The sequence below is a fragment of the Eumetopias jubatus genome, unplaced genomic scaffold, assembly GCF_037043125.1.
Source record: "Eumetopias jubatus isolate StellerSeaLion01/CBP00866 unplaced genomic scaffold, mEumJub1_p1.0 scaffold_2, whole genome shotgun sequence".
NCBI classification, from domain to species: Eukaryota; Metazoa; Chordata; class Mammalia; order Carnivora; family Otariidae; genus Eumetopias; species Eumetopias jubatus.
Window position 1 is genome coordinate 21,550,050 of NW_028274808.1, and position 25,754 is coordinate 21,575,803.

General features: G+C 41.7%; 1 protein-coding gene across 1 annotated transcript in view; it reads right to left on the bottom strand.

The window, feature by feature from the left end:
- The window catches only part of ZDHHC2 (zDHHC palmitoyltransferase 2), a 70,802-nt gene extending 53,714 nt beyond the window's left edge, over positions 1 to 17,088 (bottom strand). The window contains exon 1 of the mRNA XM_028099771.2: positions 16,747 to 17,088. Coding sequence (XP_027955572.1) covers positions 16,747 to 16,873 — 127 coding nt within the window. The 5' untranslated portion in view covers positions 16,874 to 17,088. The remainder of the gene's footprint in view (positions 1 to 16,746) is intronic.
- Positions 17,089 to 25,754: the final 8,666 nt, after the last annotated feature.

Here is a 25,754-nt window from a genome sequence, read left to right on the forward strand (position 1 = left end):
TGACTGTCTTCTCCGTGTATTTCACAGCGTTTTATCTCTTTACACATCTGTCTACATCCAAATGTTATCTCTGTACACGTCTGTCTACATCCAAATTTCCTCTCCCTATAAGGACACCAGTCAATTTAGAGTAGGGCCCACCCTAATAACTTAATTATTTTAGTTAATTATTTCTTTAAAGGCTCTATCTCCAAGTACAATCACATTCTGAAGGCCTGCAGGTGAGAATTTCAAGCTATGGATTTTGGGGAGACACAATATAGCCCATAACAATCTCCAAAATAAGACTGAAGCTTGAGCAGGGTGAAGGCTGGTGGGGGTGAGAGGGCATCTGCCCGGGCTGGGGATGGGCAGGAGTCTGATGGCAGGGGGTGAGGAAAAACTAAAGGAAGGGATAGTTCCTTGAATGCTTACTATAAGTCGGGGATTGGGCTAAATTTTTTCAATGTTTCTCTCATTTAAACCTTACAGCAATCTGTGAGGGAGGTATTATTATAATTTTAAAAGTTAGGAAGACAGTCTTACAGAGGTAAAATAACTATTCTAATGTTATTCAAGTCATAACATATGGAGCTAGGATCTAAATATAAGTCTGCCTGACTCCAAAATTCTTTCAAGGATTCCACGTGGCCTCCCGGGCTCTGATTGCAAACCCCCCCTCCCCGCCCAGCCCCCAGGCTTCTCTGTCCAGGCAGCCATTCCTTCTTTGTTGCTCTCACGTACTCCTGGCCTGTCTGTTTAATACCATGCTACCAGCTGTGACCTCAGATTTAGGATGCACTGAGAGCAGGGTTTAAAGTGTCCTCTTGGTCACCTCTCCTCCAGTAATTAAATTAACCGTAACCTAGAAACAGATCATTTTACAAATTTTGGACACAAATTATTAAAATATTTGGTCATATTGGGGCACCTGACTGGCTCAGTCCGTTATGCGTCCGACTCTTGATTTTGGCTCAGGTCAGGATCTCAGGGTCCCGGGATGGAGCCCAATGGGCTCCGTGCTCAGCTGGGAGCCTGCATGAGATTCTCTGGCTACCTCTCCCTCTGCCCCTCCCCTCCCTCACATGCTGGTGCTCTACCTCTCGTGCTCTCTCTCTCTCTCTCTTAAATAAATAAATCTCAAAAAAAAATATTTGGCCATATTTCAGGGCAGTATGTGGAGCTGGGCTTTCCTGAGCTCTCAATGCAGCAACCTGGGAGGGAACAGGGCTTCAGGTTTCTGGGACAAGAGGGAGATGGTGATACAGGAAAGAGTAGGAGATGGGCCAGGGGTTTGCTGACCTCCCTCCTCAGCGGTAGAGGGAAAGAAAGATCATTCTCGAGGTCAGCACTGCTCACTGTACACACTCCGAAGGTACAACTCCCACTTGTAGAAACTGGCAATGAAGAGAGATGGAACATTCATTTGTCCTGAAAGGGTACTCTGTGATTCTTACAGTTATAAAAATCTTCCAAGTTAGAAGAATTTTTCTCTCTCAATAACATTTTTTAGCAACTCAACCAAATCATGGTTCCAAATATCTAAGAAGCTCTACTCTATAGAAACAGACAGTGTAAAATCCAACTTCTCCAACTGAAAGCTGGGGAACATACACTTAAATCATTAAGAATGTGCAGGTCTTTCAATATATCAGTTTTGAAAGGAAAATAAAAAACTGTGTCTCATGAGTATGGCCCTGAAAAACTCACTGCCACTTTTTCCCTTGGCAAAGGGAAGGGCAATTCCTGAATCATTCACTGTGCAAAGCTGTGAAGTTAAATAAGGAAATCTGATTTCAGGGCTGGTGCCTTGATCTTAGGGTCCTCATTTCAAAGCTTACTCAATGGAATCCTATAATCCCCTGTCTCAAATTAAAATAGAAGAGATTCCCAGTGCCAGCAAGCTGTGCAGGTTTCAGTGCAGATGAGTTTACTCATCCCATTAGATAGAATTTTCTGGGTCCTCCCTCTTCCACACATGGCCATAATCCACTCCAATACCTGCAGTGCCTGAATCTTTCAAGACCAACTGCCCATCTCTCCAATTCCAGATGCCCTTCTTTGGCTTGGGCCTGACAGGAATGACTGATACCTCTGAACCATGGAAGTCTGCAGTGAACCCTACACCCCTAGCAAAGTCCTACCTGGCTCCCACATAATGGTTGTCCACTATGAGGGGGAAGTTCAAATAGGGATTTTAGATCCTGAAAACATTTCCCTCATTAGTCAGAACCAAAGTTTTAGAATTGAAAGGGCCTTAATGATTATACTATCATCTTTCTTATACTTGTATGTACATATTTATTGGTAGCAAGCAAAAATGCTACTTGGATATTGCTTATTTCAGCATTTAGAAAATATATATGATAAGATGGAAACAATTTTTGTAGTATATTTTTTAGCGTCATTAGAGCAATCTCATTATCTGGTATACTCAGAATTATCACAGAGGACAATATTGAGAGGGCTTTCTTTTCACTACCAAACACTGGCTATCTGATTAAGTAGAAAAATTAATGCTTCTTATTTGTTTTTCCAAAGAAACAACCTTTGAAAACCTCCCTGGCTAGCAGCTACGTGTCCAGTACTATCTGACCAGGGTACACATGACAAAGGACATATAATACATTTAAAAATTAAACCAATTATTTCTAGGTTTGTGTAAATTATTTGGCACTTATGTAGGACCCCAGAGGAAGGAACTGTATAAAGCTGTAACTTCAACCTTTGTGTCTATGATGTTCATCAGAGTAGAATTTATAGCAGCACCCTTGAAGGAATAAATCAGAAGATTTAAAACAATATTAGCACTAGCAATAATTACTGTAGTGTTACACTGGGTCAAGATATCTATTAACATCTGCAAGGGTATCAAACCGGGTATCATCCTTCAGTACTGCGTCACCGGGAAGCACTATTTTCTTTTGTAACTTTACTGCCACATATTCATGTAGTAAACCCACACACGCAATCTTCCTCTGATCTCAGCTTGAATTAGGGTTCCCTTTCAAATGTGCAACCGGTCAACCTTTGCCCTATACTGCATTTCCTACAGCACCAGCAGTCTACCTGACAGTAACTGCAGTAATGTATATTTGGTTGCAGCAAATTTGGTATAATTTGATATAATCATAAACTGGCAGCCCACATACAGATGAAAAATGCACACTGCCTCTGCCATATGATGCAGTATATTACAATAGTGCAGTACTATACAAATACCACCTGATTGTGTGGTAGATGTATTCATTAATGTAAGTGGGAAGTTCTAAAATTTGTGTACAGAATTGAGTAAGACAGTCATCAATATTTGGACTGCGGCTTTGGACTCTGCTTGAGCTGCATCTTGTTTCCTGCCTGGCTCTCTCCCCAGGTGTATGAACTGATTTTTGCTTCTGTTTGTAAACCATTTTCATTTACCCTAGCTCTGCAGACAGTACAAATGCCTTGCTATTTATTTGTGAATCGTGTAGTCCCTGTACTGCGGATAAGGATCTAGTTCACGATTAATACCACAGGTTACTGATGCAGCCACAGAAACATATGTTTCCGCCACCTCTCCCCACCAGCTCCTGTTTACCAAGTGTGTGTACCATTTACACTTGTGAACATGTTGCTCTTTAAAAGGATAAAATAAATAAATAAATTAAAGGATACAATTTCTGCCAGTTAGCAGTAGTGCTCTGGTTCCTTAAGAATTGTTTTTGAATTTTAGACTAGGTACAACAGGCTAGCAGCTCTTAACATTTCTGCCTTGGGCATACCTGATGGCCAGCATCTCATGAGAGACATGCTCCCCAGTAACAAAGCCTGCCTCATGGGCAAAACGGGATTATTCACGATTCCCTGATCACCAACTTTCCTGCTGCACCATAAAAGGACAAGGTAGTTAAAAACTGCTACAGTGACATTGGGATAGACCTTGCAGATACCTCTGGAGACCTTCAAATTTGGATATTTACAAGGGGATATACAGGCTTCTCTGGAATCACACTTTCATCAAAAATCTACTATTCCAGGAAAAGTGTGTGGTGATCCTTAAAAAAATTAAACCTAGAATTACCATATAATCCAACATCACATTTCTGGGTACATACCCGTAAGAATTGATCTCAGGGACTTGAACAGGTATTTATTTGCACACCCATGTTTGAAGCAGCATTATTCAGAATAGCTGAAAGATGGAAACAACCTAAATGTTCATCAACAAATGAATGGTTAAACAAAATGTGGCATATACATACAATGAAATATTACTGACCCTTAAAGGGGAGTGAAATTCTGACACATGCTACAACACAGATGAACCTGGAAGACATTATGCTTCGGTGAATTAAACACACACAAAAGGACAAATATATGATTCCACTTACAAGAATCACCTAGAATAGTCAAATTCATAGAGACAAAAAGTAGAATGATGGTTGCCATGGGCTGGGGAGGGGAGAATGGGGTATATTGCTTAATGGGTACAGAGTTTCAGTTGGGGAAGATGAAAAAATGCCGGAGATGGAGGGAGGTGATAGCTGCACAGTAATGTGAATGCACTTAGTGCCACTGAACTGCACACTTAAAATGTACAGATAAAATGGCAGATGGCTAGGGGCTCCTGGCTGGAGCAGGAGGAGCATTAGACTCCTGATCTCAGGGTCGTGAGTTCAAGTGTAGAGACTGGGTGTAGATACTTGGTGTAGAGATTACTTTAATAAATAAAACTAAAAAAAAAAAAAGTGACAGATGGCCAAAATGGTAAATTTCTATGTTATATATATTTTACCACAATAAAAAAATAAAATAAAAGTCACCTGCTCTACGGCCTAGTCTCAAATGACAAATTAAGGTAATATTCAGTTTGACCTAAAGTTTTCTTTCCCACCTTTGCTTACTGCCACAATTGAGGGTTTTTGTGGTTTAATCTTTTCAAAATAGGCATCTCTGAAGTGGCAAATAGAGAAAAATCTCTGTTAAAATGTATATGCCTGGCTAGGCTTTTCCACTGAAGTGCTTCATTCATGAGCCTTCCCAGATTCTCAGTGCCCGAGACTCAAAAGAATGTCCAGGCAAAATGACAAATTCCACTCCTTCTTGACCCTCTCAGTCAACAGGAATTAGAAGAGACTGGGAAGGTAAATCCAAGGACATCAAGGGTCTTGGATATCCACTTCATACATATATCTGTCTTGGATTGAGAGACTTAACTCAAAGTTAAATTATGTTCAGCATACTCTATTTGAGAAAGGTCGGGGCAAAGAAAGGGGGAATTGAAACATTTTAGAAGGCCTTTCTTTTTTTAATCTAAAAGGGGTAAAAAAAAAAGTCAGCACTTCACAGGGAGATTTCAGTTATCTGAAAACTATTAAAACAGAGTTTGAGTACTTTGTGCAAAGGTATTTCACTTATTTTTTAGTGATTATTTTTATATTAGTGATACTATTTAATATAGTCTAAATTATTTTTAATTACTCCTTTAAATTTTCAAATGGATTCTACAATTAATTCCATGTAAATCCTTATTCTAGATGATTAATCTCAATGTCCAGAAAGAAAAAAAAAGGCATCTGATTGTTGTATTTGTGTATTAGTTTGCTAGGGATGCCATAACAAAGTGCTGCTGAGTGCGTGACCGAAACAAGAGAAATTTATTTTCTCACAGTTCTGGAAGCCAGAAATCTGAGGTCAAGATGTTAGCAGGTTTGGTTTCTTCTGAGGTCTCTCTCCTTGGCTTGTGCATGGCCATCTCCCCCCTGTGTCTTCACATGGTCTTTCCTCTCTCCTGTGTCCAAACTTCCTCCAATCATATGGTGTTAGAACTCATCCTAATGACCTAATTGTAACTTAATTGCCTCTTTAAAGGCTCTATCTTCAAACACAGTCACATTCTGAGTTATTGGAGGTTAAGGTTTCAACTGAACTTTTTTTGAGGGGGTGAGAAGATTTAGCCCATAACTTGAAACCATAAAAAGATTACAAGCTTGGGGTGCCTGGGTGGCTCAGTCGTTAAGCGTCTGCCTTTGGCTCAGGTCATGATCCCAGGGTCCTGGGATCAAGCCCCGCATCGGGCTCCCTGCTCGGCGGGAAGCCTGCTTCTCCCTCTCCCATTCCCCCTGCTTGTGTTCCCTCTCTTGCTGTCTCTCTCTGTGAAATAAATAAAATCTTTAAAAAAATATTACTTGTTTATGAATTACTTGTTTATGAAAAAAAAGCTTGTTTATGAACATCTGAGTGATCAAATAATAAAGAGGTAAAATAGATAATGCTCTCATAAAGGATTCATAAAGGGGGAGATGGCCATGCACAAGCCAAGGAGAGAGACCTCAGAAGAAACCAAACCTGCTAACATCTTGACCTCAGATTTCTGGCTTCCAGACCTGTGAGGAAATAAATTTCTCTTAAGTCATGCACTCAGCAGCACTTTGTTATGGCATGCTTAAACTGTCTAGATGCTTAAACTGTCTACTGGGCCCACAAAAACCTCAATCAAACAAGTTCAGCTGGTATTCTTTCATTTAAGAAAAGTAAGTATTACATGCTATGTGTTGTCCTCTCTGTCAGGGCTACAATGTTAATCAGATATTGTTACTGCTCTCGTGAAATTTTCTGTAGATTATCTTCGTATAATGAGAAAGTTAAGCTTGCCTAATAGAGTGAAGGCTTTTTTAATTTGGATTGAATGATTTCAGATTTCCCAGCAATCCACACACTGGTATATATGTTTCTTCTTGATAAACCTTTTCAGTTTGGGGTCTTAGTGTATAGTCAGTAATATAATCAAAATAGAAGTTCAATATCCACACTATTACATTCTCAGGCCTTATTTTACTGGACATATGAGTCTACTTGTTGATTCCTACCCTCCTCCTTGAACCCCCTTCCTCTTCAGGCTTCAGGACACTGCATTCTCAGTTTTCCCCCATTTCATGCTGGTACCTCCTCATCTCCTGAACTCTCAATGTTTTGTCTCTGCTCACTTTCCATGTGTTCCTTCGGTGGGACAAATGGATCCAGTGTTAATTCTTTAAATCCATTTTTATGCTGAAGACTCCCAAATGTATTCCTCCAGTCCCAACTCTTTCCTAAATGCCAAAGTTATAAATACAACTGCTCACTCAGCATCTCTCTTTCAACGTCAACATACCCATGATTCATCTCAGGTTACCTCATTCTACCTGCAGCTTTTCCCTCTCAGCTGATCGCCATCCTTCCAGGTGTTTAGCCCAAAAAACTGGAATCATTTTTACTCTTTCCTTTTCTTTACAACTCATGTAAGTCTGTCTGGAAATTGTGTGGTCTCTAAAAATGCATCCAGAATCCAACCACCTCTCATCACTTCCACTACCCCCACCATGGTGTGACATACCATTTTTTCCTCACCTGGACTGATGAAGTAGCCTACATTACTCAGCAGTAAGTAAGATCTTTTTTTTTTTTTTTAAAGATTTATTTATTTTGAGAGAGTGAGAATGAGAGAGAGAGAGAGAGAGAGAGAGAGCACATGAGAGGGGGGAGGGTTAGAGGGAGAAGCAGGCTCCTCGCTGAGCAGGGAGCCCGATGTGGGACCCAATCCCAGGACTCCAGGATCATGACCTGAGCCGAAGGCAGTCGCTTAACCAACTGAGCCACCCAGGCGCCCAAGTACGATCTTTTTAAACATAAGCCATAGCATGTCACCATACTACTCAACATCCTGCAATGGATCCTCCTCTCACTCCAAGTGGAGCAAAAATCTTCACAATGGCCTACGAGGCCCTATATAACCTCCGCCTTTTCCATTTCCCTTTGACCTTGTCACCTACTTCCCTTGCCCTGTTCCCTCCCCTGCAGACAAAATGATCTCCTTATTCCTCCTCTAACGTGCTTGCAGACTCCGGCCTCAGGAGTCTCCCTTTTAGAGGGACTGTTCCACGGACCTGAGATGCATTTCTTCCACACATCAGCACGGTTAAATCCCTCAGCATCACTGCTCAGATTTCATGAGTGCCCAAATTTAAAATGCAAGCCTTTCACTGGCCTTCCCAATCCTCTTTGCCTTGCTTTTGGTCATGGCACTTACAACAAGCTATAGACGCTACTTACTTATCTTTCTTATCTGTTCTCCCCACCCCCGCAACTAGAATTTAGTAACCTCTAAAAGGAATTAATATTTTTGAATGAATGAGTTAATATTTTTGAATCAATGAATAAATTATGGATGGTTGAAATGCACTCAATTTTGTAAATATTTGTTAAAATGCAAGTTATGGGGGGCCTATAATGATTCCCTACTCTTTCTCCTCCTCCAGTTGATACCCCATTCTCAGTTGTTAGCTTTTGGTATGTCCTGGTCCTGGAATAGGCTGCATTTCATTACAAATAAGCTATGATCAAAACCCTGACTAAGTCAAACTGGTCTCTGTGCTTCAACCCTTCACATTAACTGACCTCCCTGGAGATGCCCTGGGTAATCACCAGTCATATCCAGTCAAGTACATAATTCTCTGACTTCCTTTCTTCCTAAAACATGTCATAAGGAGTTGCCTACTTAGAAATAACTTCGATCACAGATTAGCCCCTGCAGTTCACAGCAGGCTTAGGACTTTCAGTTTGGGGCTTATAACTGAAATCTCTTTCCTTCAGGGCGCCTGGGTGGCTCAGTCGTTGAGCGTCCGCCTTCGGCTCAGGTCATGATCCTGGGGTCATGGGACTGAGCCCCGCATCAGGCTCCCTGCTCTGCAGGAGGCCTGCTTCTCCCTCTCCCACTCCCCCTGTTTGTGTTCCCTCTCTCGCTGTGCCTCTCTGTCAAATAAATAAATAAAATCTTTAAAAAAAAAAAGAAATCTCTTTCCTTCTAAGTGGTATCAGGTGTCTCTTAAGACAGCTTGACATCCGCTGTTTTGGAGCAGGCTGCTCTTCCCACTTGTAGCCCCAATGTGAATAACATGTATAGTATAGAAACTATATTTTAAATCACACCATTTTTCAGATCCCTACAAATCTGGTGAAAAGCCACACCTCAGATTTAGCTACCTACCACTTTGAGATGACCCTTGGGCCCCCAACAGGATCAGAGACAGACTCCCAACTAAAAGTTTTAAGACACCTCATTCTCAACATACCCTTCAAATATGGTGAAAATCCATTTTTCACAGAATGCAATTAACACAGAGACAGAAACTTGATTTTATCTCCATATAAGAAAATATGTAACCATGACAAAGCATTTTAGTTTTCCAAATTTCACTGAATTATAATCAAATAAATCTATAAAGTTCTTGGAAATACGTGAACTGCTTTTTTACAAGGATTATATCTATTATAAGATGATCATGAAGATAACTGCCTTGAAACTACTGTATTCTTGGGATATTGGATTTGAAGGATGTTTTAAAAAAAAAGGTTTTTTGTTTACGGGTGTTTATTTTGCTGATGCACTCCTCTGGATCATTCTGCTCCTCTAGGGTGGCAGTGCTAGCAAATAAATCCAAAGAGGTCAAATTAAGTATAACAGCAATGCTTCACTTACACTTCATGAGAGGAGAAATTTCGGGATGTCATGGGGAAACCCTGACAAAGAAATAAAACTCAATCATCTATAAAAGCACTTCTTCATGTGCATTTTAAAAATGTAATCAACAACCTATCTAAAAGGAACTACTGTCAAGTACGCATTTTAGAGGGCTAAGAGCATCAATGCAGCACATATTTTTGCTCAAGAGTGCCTCCCAAATAAAAATGGATCTTGTAACATTTCTGGCACTAATATTTCTAATTGAATTTAAAAGTCGTAGTCAGATGAAAAGTCAAATCAGGAAAAATGCTACACAAATGTTTCAAAATGTGACAGACTTTTGAAAGGAAAAATTTCAAGCAATCATAGCTTGCTACTTTATTGTTACCATATGCGTCTTAAGAAATCAGGTCACCTACCTCCTCCCTGCTGCCCTCACCCCACCCCCTGCCCTGCAAATTCCACCCTTTTGCACTCTCGGCATTTGACTGAGATAAAAATGAAGACATTACAATAAAATTACCCTTAAGGGAATTAAAAGATATATCAACAATTTTCTAACAGACTATGAAAGAAATTAATTCAATTATGTTCTACTTTTATTATTAGTTCCCTGTGGTACCTCTAAATGGTAATATAAAATCACACAGTTCCACATCATATTAAGACTGTCTTTCTAAATGATATTTCTTTGGAAAACTGTTTTCCCAACCAAGAGCATTAAGGATCCAAGCCATGTTCTAATCTATCATTTTGCAAGTTAGAGACTGTATTTCTACAGTCATGACAAACAGTGCTGGAGTCTCAGGGGACTCATGAACTCACCATTCCTAGAGAAAAGAGGGCTGAGGGATATGATACAACCATCAAAATACATGGAATCAGTAGCATAAACTAAAAAAATGTAAGTTATGGGTTCATTTTCTTTTTGAGATGAAAAAGCACAGATTTTCCATCAAGATGAAAAATAAAAACACACAAAAACATTGCTGAGAATCCTCATCCATGTTAATCTCTGGGGTGTGTGTGTGTGTGTGTGTTTTGTCTTCCTGGCACTTCTTCCTATGATGGAAGCCAAAAAGATCAAACACCTGCTCTTGCTGAACCCTGTTGCCTGGGACATGGGCACAACAATCTCAGCTCAGCCAGCTGATGCTCCTGGAATCATCTTTACAAAGTCACAGGGAGGAGCGCTCTGCGATGGCCAGACACCACTGCAGCGCTCTTGCGAAAGACCATTCCTCTGGTATAATGTCAGCTTCACCTTATCCACCTTTGCTTTGTTTTCGCCTATTTTCTAAGCTAGATTTTCCAGGCTTTCCATAGATTCAATGAGTTGTTTTCAGGAAGTTCTCTGCTTCCTCAATTTCACCCACCAAATCACAGGCCCTGAGCTAGGAGCAGAGTAGAAGTTGCCCAGGCATCAGGTACAAAAGGAGGGAGCTCAAACAGACAGCTCGTTCGTAGCAGGAGCAAAAATTGCTGGTTGTAATCTTACTCTGAGATATTAACATGTGGCATGATTTATAATATAATTAGAAATTCATTACTACTGAAGTGCTCTCCATCAGCTCTTTTTACCTACTTCTTTGATTATTCTTTTATGCTGGTCCAGCAACCAATTCACAGGCTCCTAGGAGTGGGGTATTTTGTTTTCCATTTCTGCTCTCCTGCCTCTTTGCCATGGGAGTGGCATTCTGAAAGGGAACACCCCCTCTCCTTATGCCAAAGCTGGACAGAAGGTTTCAGGGTTTTCCCCCACCCCTCCAGAGGTAATTTTTTCCTTAGCTATTAGGAAAAAATCTCCATTAAGTTTTCCTCTAAATCACCTCTGTAGGAGAAAGTGCCTGGCACAAAACAGGATTCAATAAATGCTTTTGAATGAACCTGCCTCAAACCCTTCTGAAGCTGACTTCTTTCTAACCTTGTGGAAATGTACTATCTCTAGAGACAATTAATTATCGTGATTTAAGAAACCATCCCTTTGGCTTCTGTTTAATTACTGGAAACTATGGAGCACATATTTAATTTAATGGCATGGATGACATTCTCAGTAAGCATTTGAAAGCAAAGTTTCTATAACAAGCTTTAGTTTAAATTGAGTTTTTACTACCGCATCCTGTTCTTGTACTTATTTACATGATCCAATGCCCATGTTCTTACATTAAAAATGGATCGAATGGACTCATTCAAAATCACAATGAGATCAAGTCATTCAATAATTATGGAGCACCTCTGCATGCTAAGCACTGTGATGACTGTTATCTCTATTATATAAGATATGTTATGTCTAATAGGATTTTATAGCAAACAGTAATGCTGCATCGTCCAATACATCAAAAGAGAAAGAATTCTCTGACACACTAAACCAAGAAAGCATTAAGCAGCGTCTTCTCTTCTCCTGTTTTCCCAGGGACCATTTACGTTAAAGTCAAATGGCAGGCAGCACAGATCAAGAATTTGGAGCATATCATAACTTAATACATTTGAATTTTAGATTTGACGAAATGTTGAGTTTTTATCCCTCTTTCATATAATTTAAAATCTTCAGAATATTTGAGAATGTCCAGAAGTCACAGAACTGATATATTCTGCATCGTTATTGTCAAAAAGAAATGATTTCTAAAGTCATTTAGGCATTAAACATTCACATCAGTTTTCTATGGATGTACCTTCTATGTCACTTAAAACTACTTTAATAATTATGGATACTAACACTTGCATTCCCAAGATCATCTGTCTGTAGTTTTTTCAAAAGAAGCTTTAATGTCCCGGAAATTTTTTTAAATTAGAATTTACCAATAACAAGAACACACTTCTATCTCTGTCTAGTTCAAATTCAATTCATGAAGGAAGGTAATTTAGAGCCCTGTTCAGTCTCCATCCTTGAGCTTGCAATGACCTTGAATTAATGGTGGATCATTGCTTAATGGTATCCAAGTATGAGATTTTATATATTCTATCCTTAAGGATGTTTGTTTAAAAGAAAGAAAACATAACTGTATCTCTCCCAAATTGATCTCAAAGTATGTAAACTAGCTCATTGAATTCTTCAACATCTTCAATAATCACTGTGGAATATAAGAGGTTGTAATCATTTCTGAGGATTGTTTATTAATAAAGATTTGCAAACCTGTAACACCAATATTCTAAGGAGCTCACTTCCTAACATACTCCTGAGTCAGCAACCTATTGCCTAAGGGCCAAGTCAGGCCTGCCGACTATTTTTGTAAATAAACGTCCCCTGGAACCCAGTCACACCCACCTGGTAAGGTACTGTTCACGACTGCCTTTTTGCTACAGCAGCAGAATTGAGTGGCTGTAACTATATGGCCCAAACTATAAATCATTCTAAAACTCTGAAATCATTTTGTAAAGGCTGTTGGCTCACTTTCAGTGCTGTGTTAATTTGTATTCAGCAGCAACAAAGTTTAACAGACTTGCTAAATAATCCCATTGGACTAGAGAGATTTGGGGAGGGGGTTGAAAGGAAAGGGAAACAGACATTTTAACATTCCTACCACAGCCGCTGAAGTCACAGCTGACACCTTCACTGGTTAATTTGGAAAAAGGACACAGAGCTTGAAAGTTTACCTTCATCTACAAATGTGGGAGAGGGTCAGCCTAGATAATCTCTAAGCTTGTCAAGCTTCATGGTTGCTTCAAATGACTTAAGCCATAAGCAAACTCAGAACCATGTGAGTACACGACTGAATAATAACTGACGGCACCTGCCTAAAGTGAGGGCAGAGAAGTAGCACGTTTTAGAAACACAGAAGCCAAAATGGTAAAATGAGGGTATGTGGAGGTTTCTTGTACTGTTCTTGAAACTTTTCTGTAAATTTGAAATGATAACAAAATAAAAAGGTAGAAAAATAGTTAAAACAACTTTGAATGTTAGCACTTAATAGGGAAAACTCCAGTTACTTTCTTCAACAAGCAAAGTTACCAAGGTAACTGCCATTAATGGGTTTGTAAAACATATAAACCATGTCTAGTATGTCCACTGAACCAAGCATGGCTGAGACTGCAGACTACCCTTATTCCAATTCAGCATCCTGAAGTACCACCTTACAAATTTTCCTCTTTGAATTTATCCAATTCAAATTAACTAAAGGGATCAAAAGGCAGATAAAACACAGAAGAAGCAGGGGTGGAGAGAACAGGAGAGAGAGGGAAGGATGAAGGAAGAAATATGAATAAAAACTCCTAGTTAATCAACAAACTATATAAACATGTTCTGACTGTTCACAAGTATTAGCAGACCTCTTTTATCTTTTCTTTGGTAGACTGGAAGGAAACTTAACCAAAACATTTGACTCTCACACAACATATGTATATCCCATATATTTTTATATACACATATTCCAAGAAGAGATATGACTTTATAATTTTATAAAATACAACCACTAAGCAAACATCATGCTAACTGAAAAAGTGACTAGAGAGCCACACACATTCACATTGTTAAATATAGAAACTAACTGTAATGAGAATCATTATCTCCAGTTTCCAAGGATACCAGGATAAGCACTATTCCTAAATTGCAGTTCATTCAGCAAAGGGCACAAAGTAATTTATATTCAGGGTCATCCTCAGCTGACAGCAGATGTAAAAGGAGGACTAGGGCAATCACTCTGTTTATTCTATTCTATTCTATTCTGTTTCCTATTTCAGTTTCCAGTTACCACCACCCTCTAGCCCCAACCCTGGCCAATGTTTTAAAAGTGAAATTTGGAAAATCTGATTGTAAATAGCAACTTCCAACAGAAAAAGAATGCACAAAGGGCAGGGCAGTCTGAGATGTGATTAATGCTGGTGGTGGGGGGGTAGGGGTGGAGGCAGGGAAGGTTGGCATTCCCATTTGCTTTGTTTATGACAAGGAGAGGAGGCTGGTTTTGTGTGTCTGTCATACTAGTCACCATCTTTCCCAGGGCTTCCAAAGGAACTGTACAGTTAATTTCAACTTCCTACTCAACCAAGGCTATCTATCCACGCTATTAGAGCTTACCACTCCTAAACTGCCATACTTTCCAGAATGAAATTTATTTTCAATTTGTTCTGTCTTCTAGGCTCTACAATCTAGACTTTCATATGATTACTATTTGTTTCTATAGTAATAAAAATAGAAAAACTACTTTCTGACAACCTCAGAGATTTTTGCCTCTGCATCATCTATTTGTTTATTCAGGACCATTTATTGATTGCTTTCAACATGACAGGCATCGTACCAGGCCAGATAGGCAGTGACAGGAGGTGATACAAGACTTCACTTTTGATCGCCAGGTAAATAATAACAGGCCATGTCACTTAGGCAGTTTAAAAAGAGTCAAATCTTCACTTACTAAAATGGTAATATAGATTTCATGCATACTTTCGATTCGTCTTAAATTTCCAGAATGTATGTATAAAAATATGATGCCAATATAACTGTGATTTTCTACTTATTTTTCCCCTATGACCCATCTATCCAATACAGTAAGACCTCCCGTGTCGCACTTTAGCCAGGACAGAGGTAGTTGCAAGGAAAGAAAAGCTCTGCCTGCCTTCATATGCTTCCTCCTGTGCTATCCTGATGGACATGAGACAGTGTATCAGGCCAAGCTTCTTAGCTTAATGTGATCATATAGGAAAATAAGCTCCTTCCCTGACTTCTCTCTTTTGTACCAGTTACAATAATTGAAACTGTGCACTGCTTTTAAGAGGGCGAACCAATGCAATGCAATGAAGGTTTCTAGTAGTTATGTAACCTATATAATATATCTCAATGAGACAAGCTGTTTTGATAGTAACAATTAATACAAAAATTAAACGATGTTCCTGAAAACCTTCTTTCTATACATTTTGGATGACATGAATATAACATATTTAGATTTTATGTCTTGACGATTTTAGTGCAACCCAATCCTTTTCTAAAACAGATTCACTTCTTTTGTCCTGAAATCATTTCTAAATTCAATATATAATAGTATCACACTTAAAAACTATATGTTAGTCTCAATTCTCTTGAAAGTTATGTCAGTAATGATTTTGAGATATTATTGTGATACCTGTTTCTTACAAGGAGCAACATTTGGCAGTAAGATGGCTCCAGACAAGATTCTATGTCTGAGTCTTGGAAGTTTTGAAATGCTTTGGTTGGTAAGGTTCAACTAAACAGGCCACTGTTTGACCTTTCTCCTTGTCCCACCCAAAATTAGTGCTAGGTAAGGCAAAAACATAGACACTTTCTTAGGCGAAACACCAAACACAAAAAGCATTCAGAAGTCACCGGCAGAAAAGTCATCTTCTGTTTTAACACCTTTTCCGATAGCACAGATAAGCTTTCACAAACCTCTGAAGGTAGAAGCCTGCTTACATTAAGGAACATAATTGTATTCCCTAATTGTGCGTACTGAACTTTTTCTTTTTTCTTTTTTTTCAATCAGCATTGACAGTACCCAACCCACCAATGCGGGAGCCTAAAACTTGGACTTGAGCCACTTGGCTCTCTGGAGCCAAGTCTAAATTACAGTCCTGCGTATTGCATATGTCTTCGAAAATACTTTCTAATAGCTCACCCACCTTCACCTCCTTATAACCAGAAAGTGTGCAACTGGCAATCCCCAAGTCATAAAGGCAGCAAAAACGCCCCAGACAGAGCACTGTCGGAAATTTTCAGAAAGTGGATTAAAGACAACCAGAAAAGGATAGCTCTGACACCGAAGGCCGAGGCCACCATACCCCGCGCGGGTCTGGCGCAGCTGGAATCCTGGGCCCAGCTTGGAGCCCTCCAGCCTCCAGCGCAGCCTCCCCGGGCCTCACTTCTCCGCCGAGGCTGCAGGGAGCGGAGACCGTAGTTCTCCCGGGTGCGGTCCTGCCGACGTAGGGGGTGTGGCTGGGGTGGCGGTGGATAGCGGAAGGCGCAGGGGGTGGCTCGGCTGCGTACTCGATGGAGTAGAGGTGACACAGTCATCGGAGTTGTAAGGGGGAGGCAAGGGTAGTGTGAGTGGCGGGGAGGCTGCCCGGAGGCTGTTTTCGGCCGCGGTGGCAGGGGACGCGAAGCTGGCTGGCGGCACGGGGGGCGAAAGGGGTCTCGCGGGTGGAGAGAGTGGAAGCGCCGCTGGGTGCGGCGGGCTCTCGGCGTCCCGGGACTGTCGAGGGGGGCAGCGTGGGGGGCGGGCGGCGAGCGGGGAGGCTGCTGACAGGTCCATGCCCTCCCTCCAGGGGCCGGCGGGGTGGGCCCCGAGTGCGGGCGGCCGCGCGGGTGGCGGGGGTCGGCGGCGGGCGCGGCGCGCACTCACCTATGCACAGCTGGATGGCGTAGGCGTAGTAGGACCAGCCGAGCAGAAGGCTGATGAACACCACCGGGATCCAGTACAGCACCCGCCGGCACCGCCGCCTGACGCTGCCCGGGCCCGAGGGCGCCATCTTCCAGCCGCATCCACCTGCCCAGCTCCTCCGTCGCCGCCGCCCGCGGGCCTGGCTCCGGGGCGGGACAGACCCGGGGGCGGCGGCCGGTTGCGCTGCGGCCACTGCCGCCGCCGTGCCGCTAACTCCCCATCCCGCAGCCCCAAGCCAGCGCCGCGGACTCCCCGCTCCTCAGCCCAGTGGAGGCGGTGGCAGCGATAGGAGGGCGCGGAGCAGGAGGAAGAGGGGGAGGAGGGGGAGGATCGAGAAGAGGAGGCGGGAGCCTCCGCCCCGCCCCCGCCCGCCCCCGCCCCTCCCCGCCCCTCCCCGCCCCTCCCCGCCCCTCCCCGCCCCTCCCCGCCTCGCCGGCCGCCTGCCGCCTCCACCCGCGCGGCCCGCGGCGCCCTCGGGCGGGCTCTGTGGACACTCCGGGCGCTCTCCCCTGCACGCCCGGCGCCGCTCCTGACCCCGCGCCCCCTCGCCACTGGGCACCTCAGGGGCGCCCGAGGTGGGAGTGAAGCTGCCCACCTTGGCCCTTCCGCCTCCCCTGTGGAACCGGGATTCGGGGGGCGGAGGCGGGCGCCGCGGCTCGGGTCGGTGGCGCTCGCTCCGGGTGTCTGGCTGGGGCCGAGGGCGCCCTACCCCACCGAGCCGCCGCCGTCGCCCGCAACTCGGTGCGGTCCCGGAGCTGCAGCGGCCGCGCTTGGCTCGGAGACGCACGCGGGGGAGGGGAGCGTGACAGAGCCGCCCCGGGAAGCTGGCCGGGGGCGCGCGGGACCCTTCACCTGCCGAGGCACGTAGGGAGCGGGTCGCCCACCCCGATGGATGCGCCGCTACAAAGTCTTCAGGCGCTGAGGCAGTGTCCCGGCCTCCACCTTGGAAAATTCTCACTTCAACTTGTGGGTCCTGCTTAACAGGCAGAGGGCAACAAGGGCGGGGCCGATTTCCCAGACCTGCTACATTGTGTTTGGGCCACGAAGCCTACTTTGCTACACGTTTTTGTTTTTTTTTTTCCCGGGGGGGCGGGGAGCGGGAATGAACCACTCAGAAGGGTTGTGAGGCTGTCTTCTGGCGTGGAAGGGGACTGTGGAAGAATGAAGAAGCTCTGTGGTTGTGAATCCAGAGATCTCCGGAGTTAGAATCACAAATTACCTGCTTCCAGAATTTGAACTCTTCTGTCACTCGGTGATTATACATCACCGTTCCCACCGCCCCCTGACCGGAGTCCGGGGCTTCTCCCGTGTGCTTTTCCCAGCCCATTCTTCACCACAAGGTGTTCTTTTGTGGCGGCAATTCTAAATTTAGCGTGTAGCTGGTTCTAAAGTGGTTGCTGAAAATCCTGGGAGGGATTCTAAAGGTAGTTAGACCAAAGCCCTGGCTTTATGATCGAAAAAACGGAAAAAATACAAATGCTTTTGGGATTGTTTCCCTTTTTCCCTTCATTTGATTATGAACGCACCTGCTTCCAAACGGAAACACCTCAATAAATGTACTTTATCTGAATTATATGCATAATTACCATGTATAGTGTGCACAACTTCACTTAACATTAATGAATGTATGTAGTCACACCACACAGCAACCATATTGAATGAAAAAAAAGTACTGAGTGGCATAAATTCTGTCAAGGAAATCTAAACTCTCATGTCTTTGAGATTATCTTTCTGATGACTAGATTAAAAGCAAGCTAATCTCCCCGGAAGTAGCTGCTGTATGACACACCCGCATCAAAACTCTTTGCACTTCTATTAAAAAATGCATAGAAAATGCCAGTCAAACGTCTGTGGGATTTTAAATAATTGAAATGAGAATATTTCTGTCCCAGTGAATCATTTTATTTTGGTGCAGAACTTTGTACTCTTTATTTGATATCCTGTAGGGTAGATTAGTATAAAAACACAACTTCCCTGGAATCCTCAACTTTTCCAAGAATATCAACCTTATGCTCCCAACCAGAAGACTCTAAAAACTAGAAATAAAAGTCCCTGCCGGGACTGAAATACTCCCACAAAGACTAGCAAATCTGTGATGGAAAGTCACTGACGACTACTAAAGTACGAAAACTAAAGCCGCACTTCCCATTCTGGAGCCAGTGGAATAAAGTGCAAAGTGTGCCTGTGTAGGGAGTAGATGCTGCCCCTCTTCTGACAGTATTACCAAGGTCTTTGGTCTGAAATGGAATAGCATTATACAGTTTGCCACATCTTTGATCATTTTGGAAGAATATGCAGGTGTAACTTCTTCGAAGGAGGCTACATTGTTATTTCTCTAATGTTAAATGTTCACATTTATAATAAATATTTGTGGAATAATTGCAACCTATTTTTAGCCATTTTAAGAGTACTACCATGATTGAGTTCTTCAAGGGTATCACTCTTATCTTGAAAAAAAAAGTCTAACTCAGGAATAATCATCTCCAAAGCTGCAAAATGACAAGACTTATCTTTGCATAGGCTCTAATTAGGCAGGCATAAGCAAGCATGCACAAATGTAAGCTCTTTGGTGAGTAGCCAATCTCCAGATATTAGGCTCTGATGAGAGTGGAGGTATAACTTTAATTTTAGAATAGAAAGCCTTTGATTTTTTTTCTTTGCCTTATTTAAGGCTGTGCATCAACAGGAAAACAATTTTGAAGGTCATAGACAATTAAGAAGAAACTTCACTAGAGACAGTCTTTTTTTTTTTTTTTAGAGAGAGAGAGAGGAGAGAGAGCATGTGCATAAGGAGGGGAGATAGGGGAGGCATGGGGGAGAAGGAGAGGGAGAGAGAATCCCAAGCAGGCTTCATGCCCCAGCTCTGAGCCCAAAGTGGGCTCAGGACCCTGAGATCATGACCTGAGCCCAAACCAAGAGTCGGAGCCTTAACCAACTGAGCCACCCAGGTGCCCCAAGACTTACTCTTTAGCTAGGAGTACAGCGGGTTCTCACAAATTTTAGGTACTCGACAATTACATCAAATTATGAATTTCATGTAATGATTTTGATAAAACTGCTATGGCCGTTTATGAAAAAAAGAGTCGGCCGCAGCTAAAGAGGGAGAGGGCAACACTAACGGAAAGGGGATGGCCAGGCAGGCAGGAGGCCAAAGGGGGCATACAAGAAGAGGAGAAAGGCCCCCTTACCTGGCTTACGCAGACCCTAGGAACAGTAATTCTGTCATTACCAGGCCTCTGCCTGGAAGCTCCGCCCACTCGGTAGCTTATCAAAGTCCTTCACCTCCAAACTTTCAAAACCCCTGTTATCAGACCCTCTTCCCACGAAGGAAACTTGATTTTTCTCTTCTCTCTCCAGTCAAGATTGGAACCACTCTCCCAGATTCTTTAGTCCCCAAATCTCAAATCTATTCTGCTATCGTGGTTAATACTCCAAATCTTCTTCCTTCTTCCAGATCCAAATGAAAATTTTTGCTTACTTCCGTTCATAGTGTGAGTCAGGAATAACATGGCAACCAAGCCTGGAGAGCCATGGACCCAGCCTGTCTCTAGGACGTCCATTCATTCTGCCTCTACGGTCATCTTTTCAGCCAAACTGCCTACGAGAACTTTTATTAGGTCACTTGCTTGATAGTTTCTCTTTCCTTTTAAAAGTGTTCTAAGAGGGAACCATTGCATCTTTGAAGTGTAAGGTCAATTTTATTACTCTCAGCTATGTGAGAAATTGATTATATTGATTTTGCTATTAGGGTATAGTACGTGACAAATACACAAGGACAAAAAGGAATGAAGTTGAGATCTGGATGTATTCTTTGACTTACGATTCACCTATCCTTCCTAGAGTGGTCTGCAAAAATACTGATAATCCTCTTTTCATGTTTTCTTAAACTTACCACTTTTTGAAAAAAAAATCCTTTTTATAAATCGGCAATCCATGACATCAATGACTCTAGTGTTAATTTGCACTTTTATAATAGTGGTCAAAATATTCTCTGTGGGAGAATAATGGCATGCCCAAACCACATGTTGTTTCTGGACACACATAAAATAAAAGTCTTAGAATGGGAAACTAGTTTAGGGAATGTGGTTTCAGGTGATGCTAAGATACACTTGGGATCCCAGAGATCTATAGTTTGCAATTAACATGAAATGTTATTAAATGTAATGGAAGATAATTCCAAAGGCTTAAGAAATGTATGGCTGATTGGGTCAACTCATTGGCAAAATTGTAAAGTGGGAAAAACTGTCTACGGGGAAGCTGGCCTTTCAAGCCCTGTAGGATCTCCATGATGGCATTAACGTGTCTTGCCACTAGGTGGCAGGCGCACACCAAGCAGTGCGGCTCCAGACTTCATTCACAGAGATTTCAATAGCATCAACCATTAGCTTAACCAAGGCAATTATAAATTATGAATTTAACTTCATGAACAATTATATATAATTATAACTAATTATAATTATACAATTTATGTTATACTTCGGTGGCTAATGCTTAATTAATAAAAACCATATTCAGAAAATTGAAAAAAATTAAAAACCTTTTTCTATATAGCAAAGCTAGTCAGTTTGATTCTACTTCCACTTTTTCACAGTTTGCACGAAGGTTAATTTTTTTAGAAATAAAATTGGAACTTTTCACTTAAATGAATGCTTTGGTCTACACCAACCCCCCCCCTTCCTCCCTGGCCCCCAAATGGGAAGAAAGCAGTGTCTATGAACCCAAAAGGCAGGCAAATATTTCTACCCCATGTACTGGCAGTATGTTTAAGGAGTGATACAATGAAAAAGTTCAATGAGAAGTTACCTGAAGTGGCCATTGTAGAGTTGAAAGGTCAATGGAGAGCAGACCAAGGGCAACAGAATCCTGCAGCATGGTGGCCAGTGTCCAGTAATGGTGTCCTTCTCAGACTGTTCTTGATGGCAGATCTTGATCATGCATCAGATTCATCTGTGCTAGCTCTAACTTCATTCTTCAGGCTTCCTATTGATTCTGTGGGGTGGTCTATATATCTGCAAAAATATATTTGTGCATGTAAGTCAACTAGCATTGACTTGTGTTTGCAACCAGGAATGTTGACTGGATCATAGTTTTAATTTCATTCTGCATCCCATGTCTTAAAAGGTCACTTTCAGCGCATGGAGGCTGAGGCGTTTTGAGAAATTAGGGATATAGGAATTGGGGACAGGGGAACCTACTTGGTGCCTTTTGGGTCATAATGTCTAGACCTGCACTGTCCAATAAGTAGCTGTGAGCCATTGGTAGCTATTCAAATTCAAATTAATTTAAATACAGTAAAATTTAAAAATCCAGTTTTCTTAGTTGCAGTAGCCACATTTCAAGTGCCCATAGCCAAATGTATCTAGCAGCAACTGTATTAGACAGTGAAGATCTAGAACATTTCCATCATCACAGGAAGTTCCACAGGACAGAACTGACTAGACATTTTATCTTGTCTGAATATTCATGAGGCAGGCTTTATATTTATAAATGCAAAAAACAAAAAGGTCCCCTCACGAATTCTATCTCTACTGTTTTAAAGAACCAAAAAATGAGGGGTAGTAGAAAGTTGAAAACATTTTTTGGCTAGTAGTGTTAAGCGCTTTCTTTCTCTGAAAACATTAAGTCTAAAGATAAGGAGCCAGATGGATCATAACAGAGAGGGAAGAGGTAACACTAGATATTCTTCAACCTGAGGCTTGTGTACAAATGATTACTTTCGAAAGATATGCAAGGAGAAACTTAACCAGAATACTATACCCAGGGGCACCTGGGTGGCTCAGTCATTAAGCTTCTGCCTTTGGCTCAGGTCATGATCCCAGGGTCCTGGGATCAAGCCCCGCATCGGACACCCTGCTCAGCGGGGAGCCTGCTTCTTCCTCTCCCACTCCCCCAGCTTGTGTTCCCTTTCTCGCTGTGTCTCTCTCTGTCAAATTAAAAAAAAAAAAAAAAAAAGAATACTATACCCAAATTCCTAAGCTTTCTTCCTGGATAACTCCAGCCTTAAAGCACAGAATCGTCTATCTTCATCCAGTGGGTATCAGGACCCTTTCTCTTTTGTTGTTTGAGCAGATAATCATGGGGGTGCCCCCAAAATAATTGGCTATATGCAGCTCTGTCTCTGTCAGGCTGTAGAGTAGATGATTAGTCATGCTGGATTTTCTGTGTGGCAGATGTTCGGGGAGAGGAATTAATGTGTTCTGCCTAGTGGTCTGTACAAACCCACATTAGCTCTGGTTCAAGACATTCTCTTCTGAAAAGATAGATAGATAATAAATAAATAAATAAATAAATAAATAAATAAATAAATTTAACTTAAAAAACGTTTAGGGTTTAATATTGATGAGTATATTTAGCAGTTGTCAAAGACTTTAAATGTAACTTGAAGATCAAGCTCACATTGCAACTTATCGTTGTGGAAAGAAAAAAAATTTAACTGGGGTTTTCTCAGGCCTATGAAAAGAATGGGAAAAACGAAGAATAAATATTCAATGATGACATGAAAAAAAAAAGCATGTTAGCTTTGGATTTGTAGTAGCAACATTTTGATTGTCAGGGATTGTTCCAACAGCTAGAATTTACCCAGTGTAAATTATGTCTTACGTGACAGAGTCTTTGAGTCTATAATTTTTTTCAAGGGATTCTTACACCCTCCAGATTCTGAATTTCTTTGGATTATATCACTGGTTGATAACACTTTTCTCCATTGGCTCACATCTCAGTCTCTTTGATAATGGGTCATGCTATGAAATGCTAGGATGGAGACTATCAATGACTTTCCTATCTGGAATATGAGACAACGTAAGTTTTTGTTTTTCAAACACTCAAAATAGTGGTTGAAGGTTCAAAGTCCAAATGACTAGAGATTTTGGATTTTGTGCTTTGAATCAAATAATAGGCTTGGATAATAAATTCTCATTCTTTTAAGCTTTCCTTTGAATTCAGTAAAATAGTAAAAATAACATTTTTTAATTTCCAGAAAGTAGGAAAGATTTGACAACTTGGCATAGTCACTTTGTGAATTGTTGGAAAATATGTTAATTTAATTATAATGTAGAAATTACAGAGTTTTAAAATATTTTTAATGGGTAGAACAGTTAAATTGGACTTTATTTATACATGATGTGCTAATGAAACTTTTCCAGTGGTAAAGATAGTGACCTATAGGAATTTATCATTACTCTTTTATTAGAAACATCTTGGATACAATAAAATACACATATTAGAAGGCAAATTCCAGTGACTTAAACTAATGTTATAAACATCAACATTCATTATTTTGTTAAATAGATTAAAAACTGACAAGACTTATACTGCTTCCAACACTGGAATAAAAATATCTAGTTTGGCTAAAAGTACTAATTAATTTTCTTTATAAAAAGGTCAGTTATAAATAGCTGAAGAAATGTAGAAAAGAGCAGAAGTTTCCAATATGTTTACAAAATTTAAACATCATAAACCTATTGAGGCTGCTTTAGTATCAGCCTAGGACCTTTTCAAAATTCTTGCAGTGTACTGTTTAACAAATATTTATTGATCGCCTGCTGTATGCCCAGGTACTGGGGATATTCAAACTAAAGAACACGGTCTCTAGCTTCAAGGAGCTTATGGGTTAGTGAGACCAAGATATAGATACTTTCAGTAATAAGACAAATGTACACTGAATGCTGTACCAAGTACATAGCTGGTAAAGGAGAGTGCCTAAGAGTGCCTGGAACAGTAAAGGAAACTTTCAGAAGAAGAGTGGAATTTGTGCTAAAGCACAAAGGATAAGTTGGAGCTTGCATTGTGGAGAAATGAAGGGGTGGTTCTCTTGCACAGGAATGCCTTCTTTTCTTGAGAGGCCTATTTTGGGAACTAGAAGGGAAGGGAATATATGAGTCAAGATCCAGCCAGGAAAGCAAAACCCACACCAGGGAATTCAGTGGGAGGAATTTAATATGGGCAATTAAATTTAAAAAATGTTGGAAGGTTGAAAGAGCAACCATGGTGAGGCAAGGAGGCAAGACAAACACAAGGTTGGTGATGGCAGGAGGCCATTGCCTGCGCAGGACCAGAAGGACGAAGGGGGGGTGATGGGGCTGCAGCCCAAGATGATGGGTCACCTGCTGGACACTGGGGACCACTGAGGTGATTTAGCCACTGCTGGAGACACAGCTTGGGGAGGGAAGGAGGGAGAGAGAAGAGACAGAATGAGGAAGAGAGAGAAACAAGAAATTTAGTTGGAACCCCATGGCCAAGGAGCCCGGGGAACTGTGGTTTGCAGGAACAGCTCCCTGAGTGTAAAGCAAAGCAAAAGAAGGATGAGGAATAATCTAAGAGCAAACAGGCAACTGACCAGAACAAGGGAACTTAGAGTAGAGGAACAGTCAAAAGATGAAGTAGGTGTCAGCTCATTACAACAAAAGCAAAAGGGCTTGGGGGCTGTTCCAGAATTTGAATTTTACTGAATAGTCACTAGAGAGCTTTCCAACAATGTTAAGCAGAACAAACTCTGGGTATGAATTCCAGTTCTGCCACTTACCAGCTCTTTGATAGGAGAAAAAAAGATGTTGAATTTATGTTAGAACAATAATTCTGAAAGCACTGTAGTGAATAAAGTGGACAGAAAAGTCTAGAAACTCTTGTTCCTGAAAGGGAATGGAATCCTGAACTGGGACCATGACAAGGGGGAAAGAAGAGAAGGAGACAGATTCTAGAAAAGACCAGGGGGATCTGAAAAACAGGAAAGATCAGATTTCCTAGATTTTGGAGTCTGCAGAAAGGGAATCTGGGGAAAGGCCCGAGGGGTGGACAGGCCCATCACCCCCACTGGGCTCATGGTGCACAATAGCAGGGCCTGAATCCATATTTGAGGTTCTGAGATCTTAATTTTCAGAATCCCCCTGCAATTCCTTGATGACCTCCAGTCTCCACTTGACCACAGTCCACTAAGGAAGAATACATCTCTGGATGCCTCCACTGCCATTAAC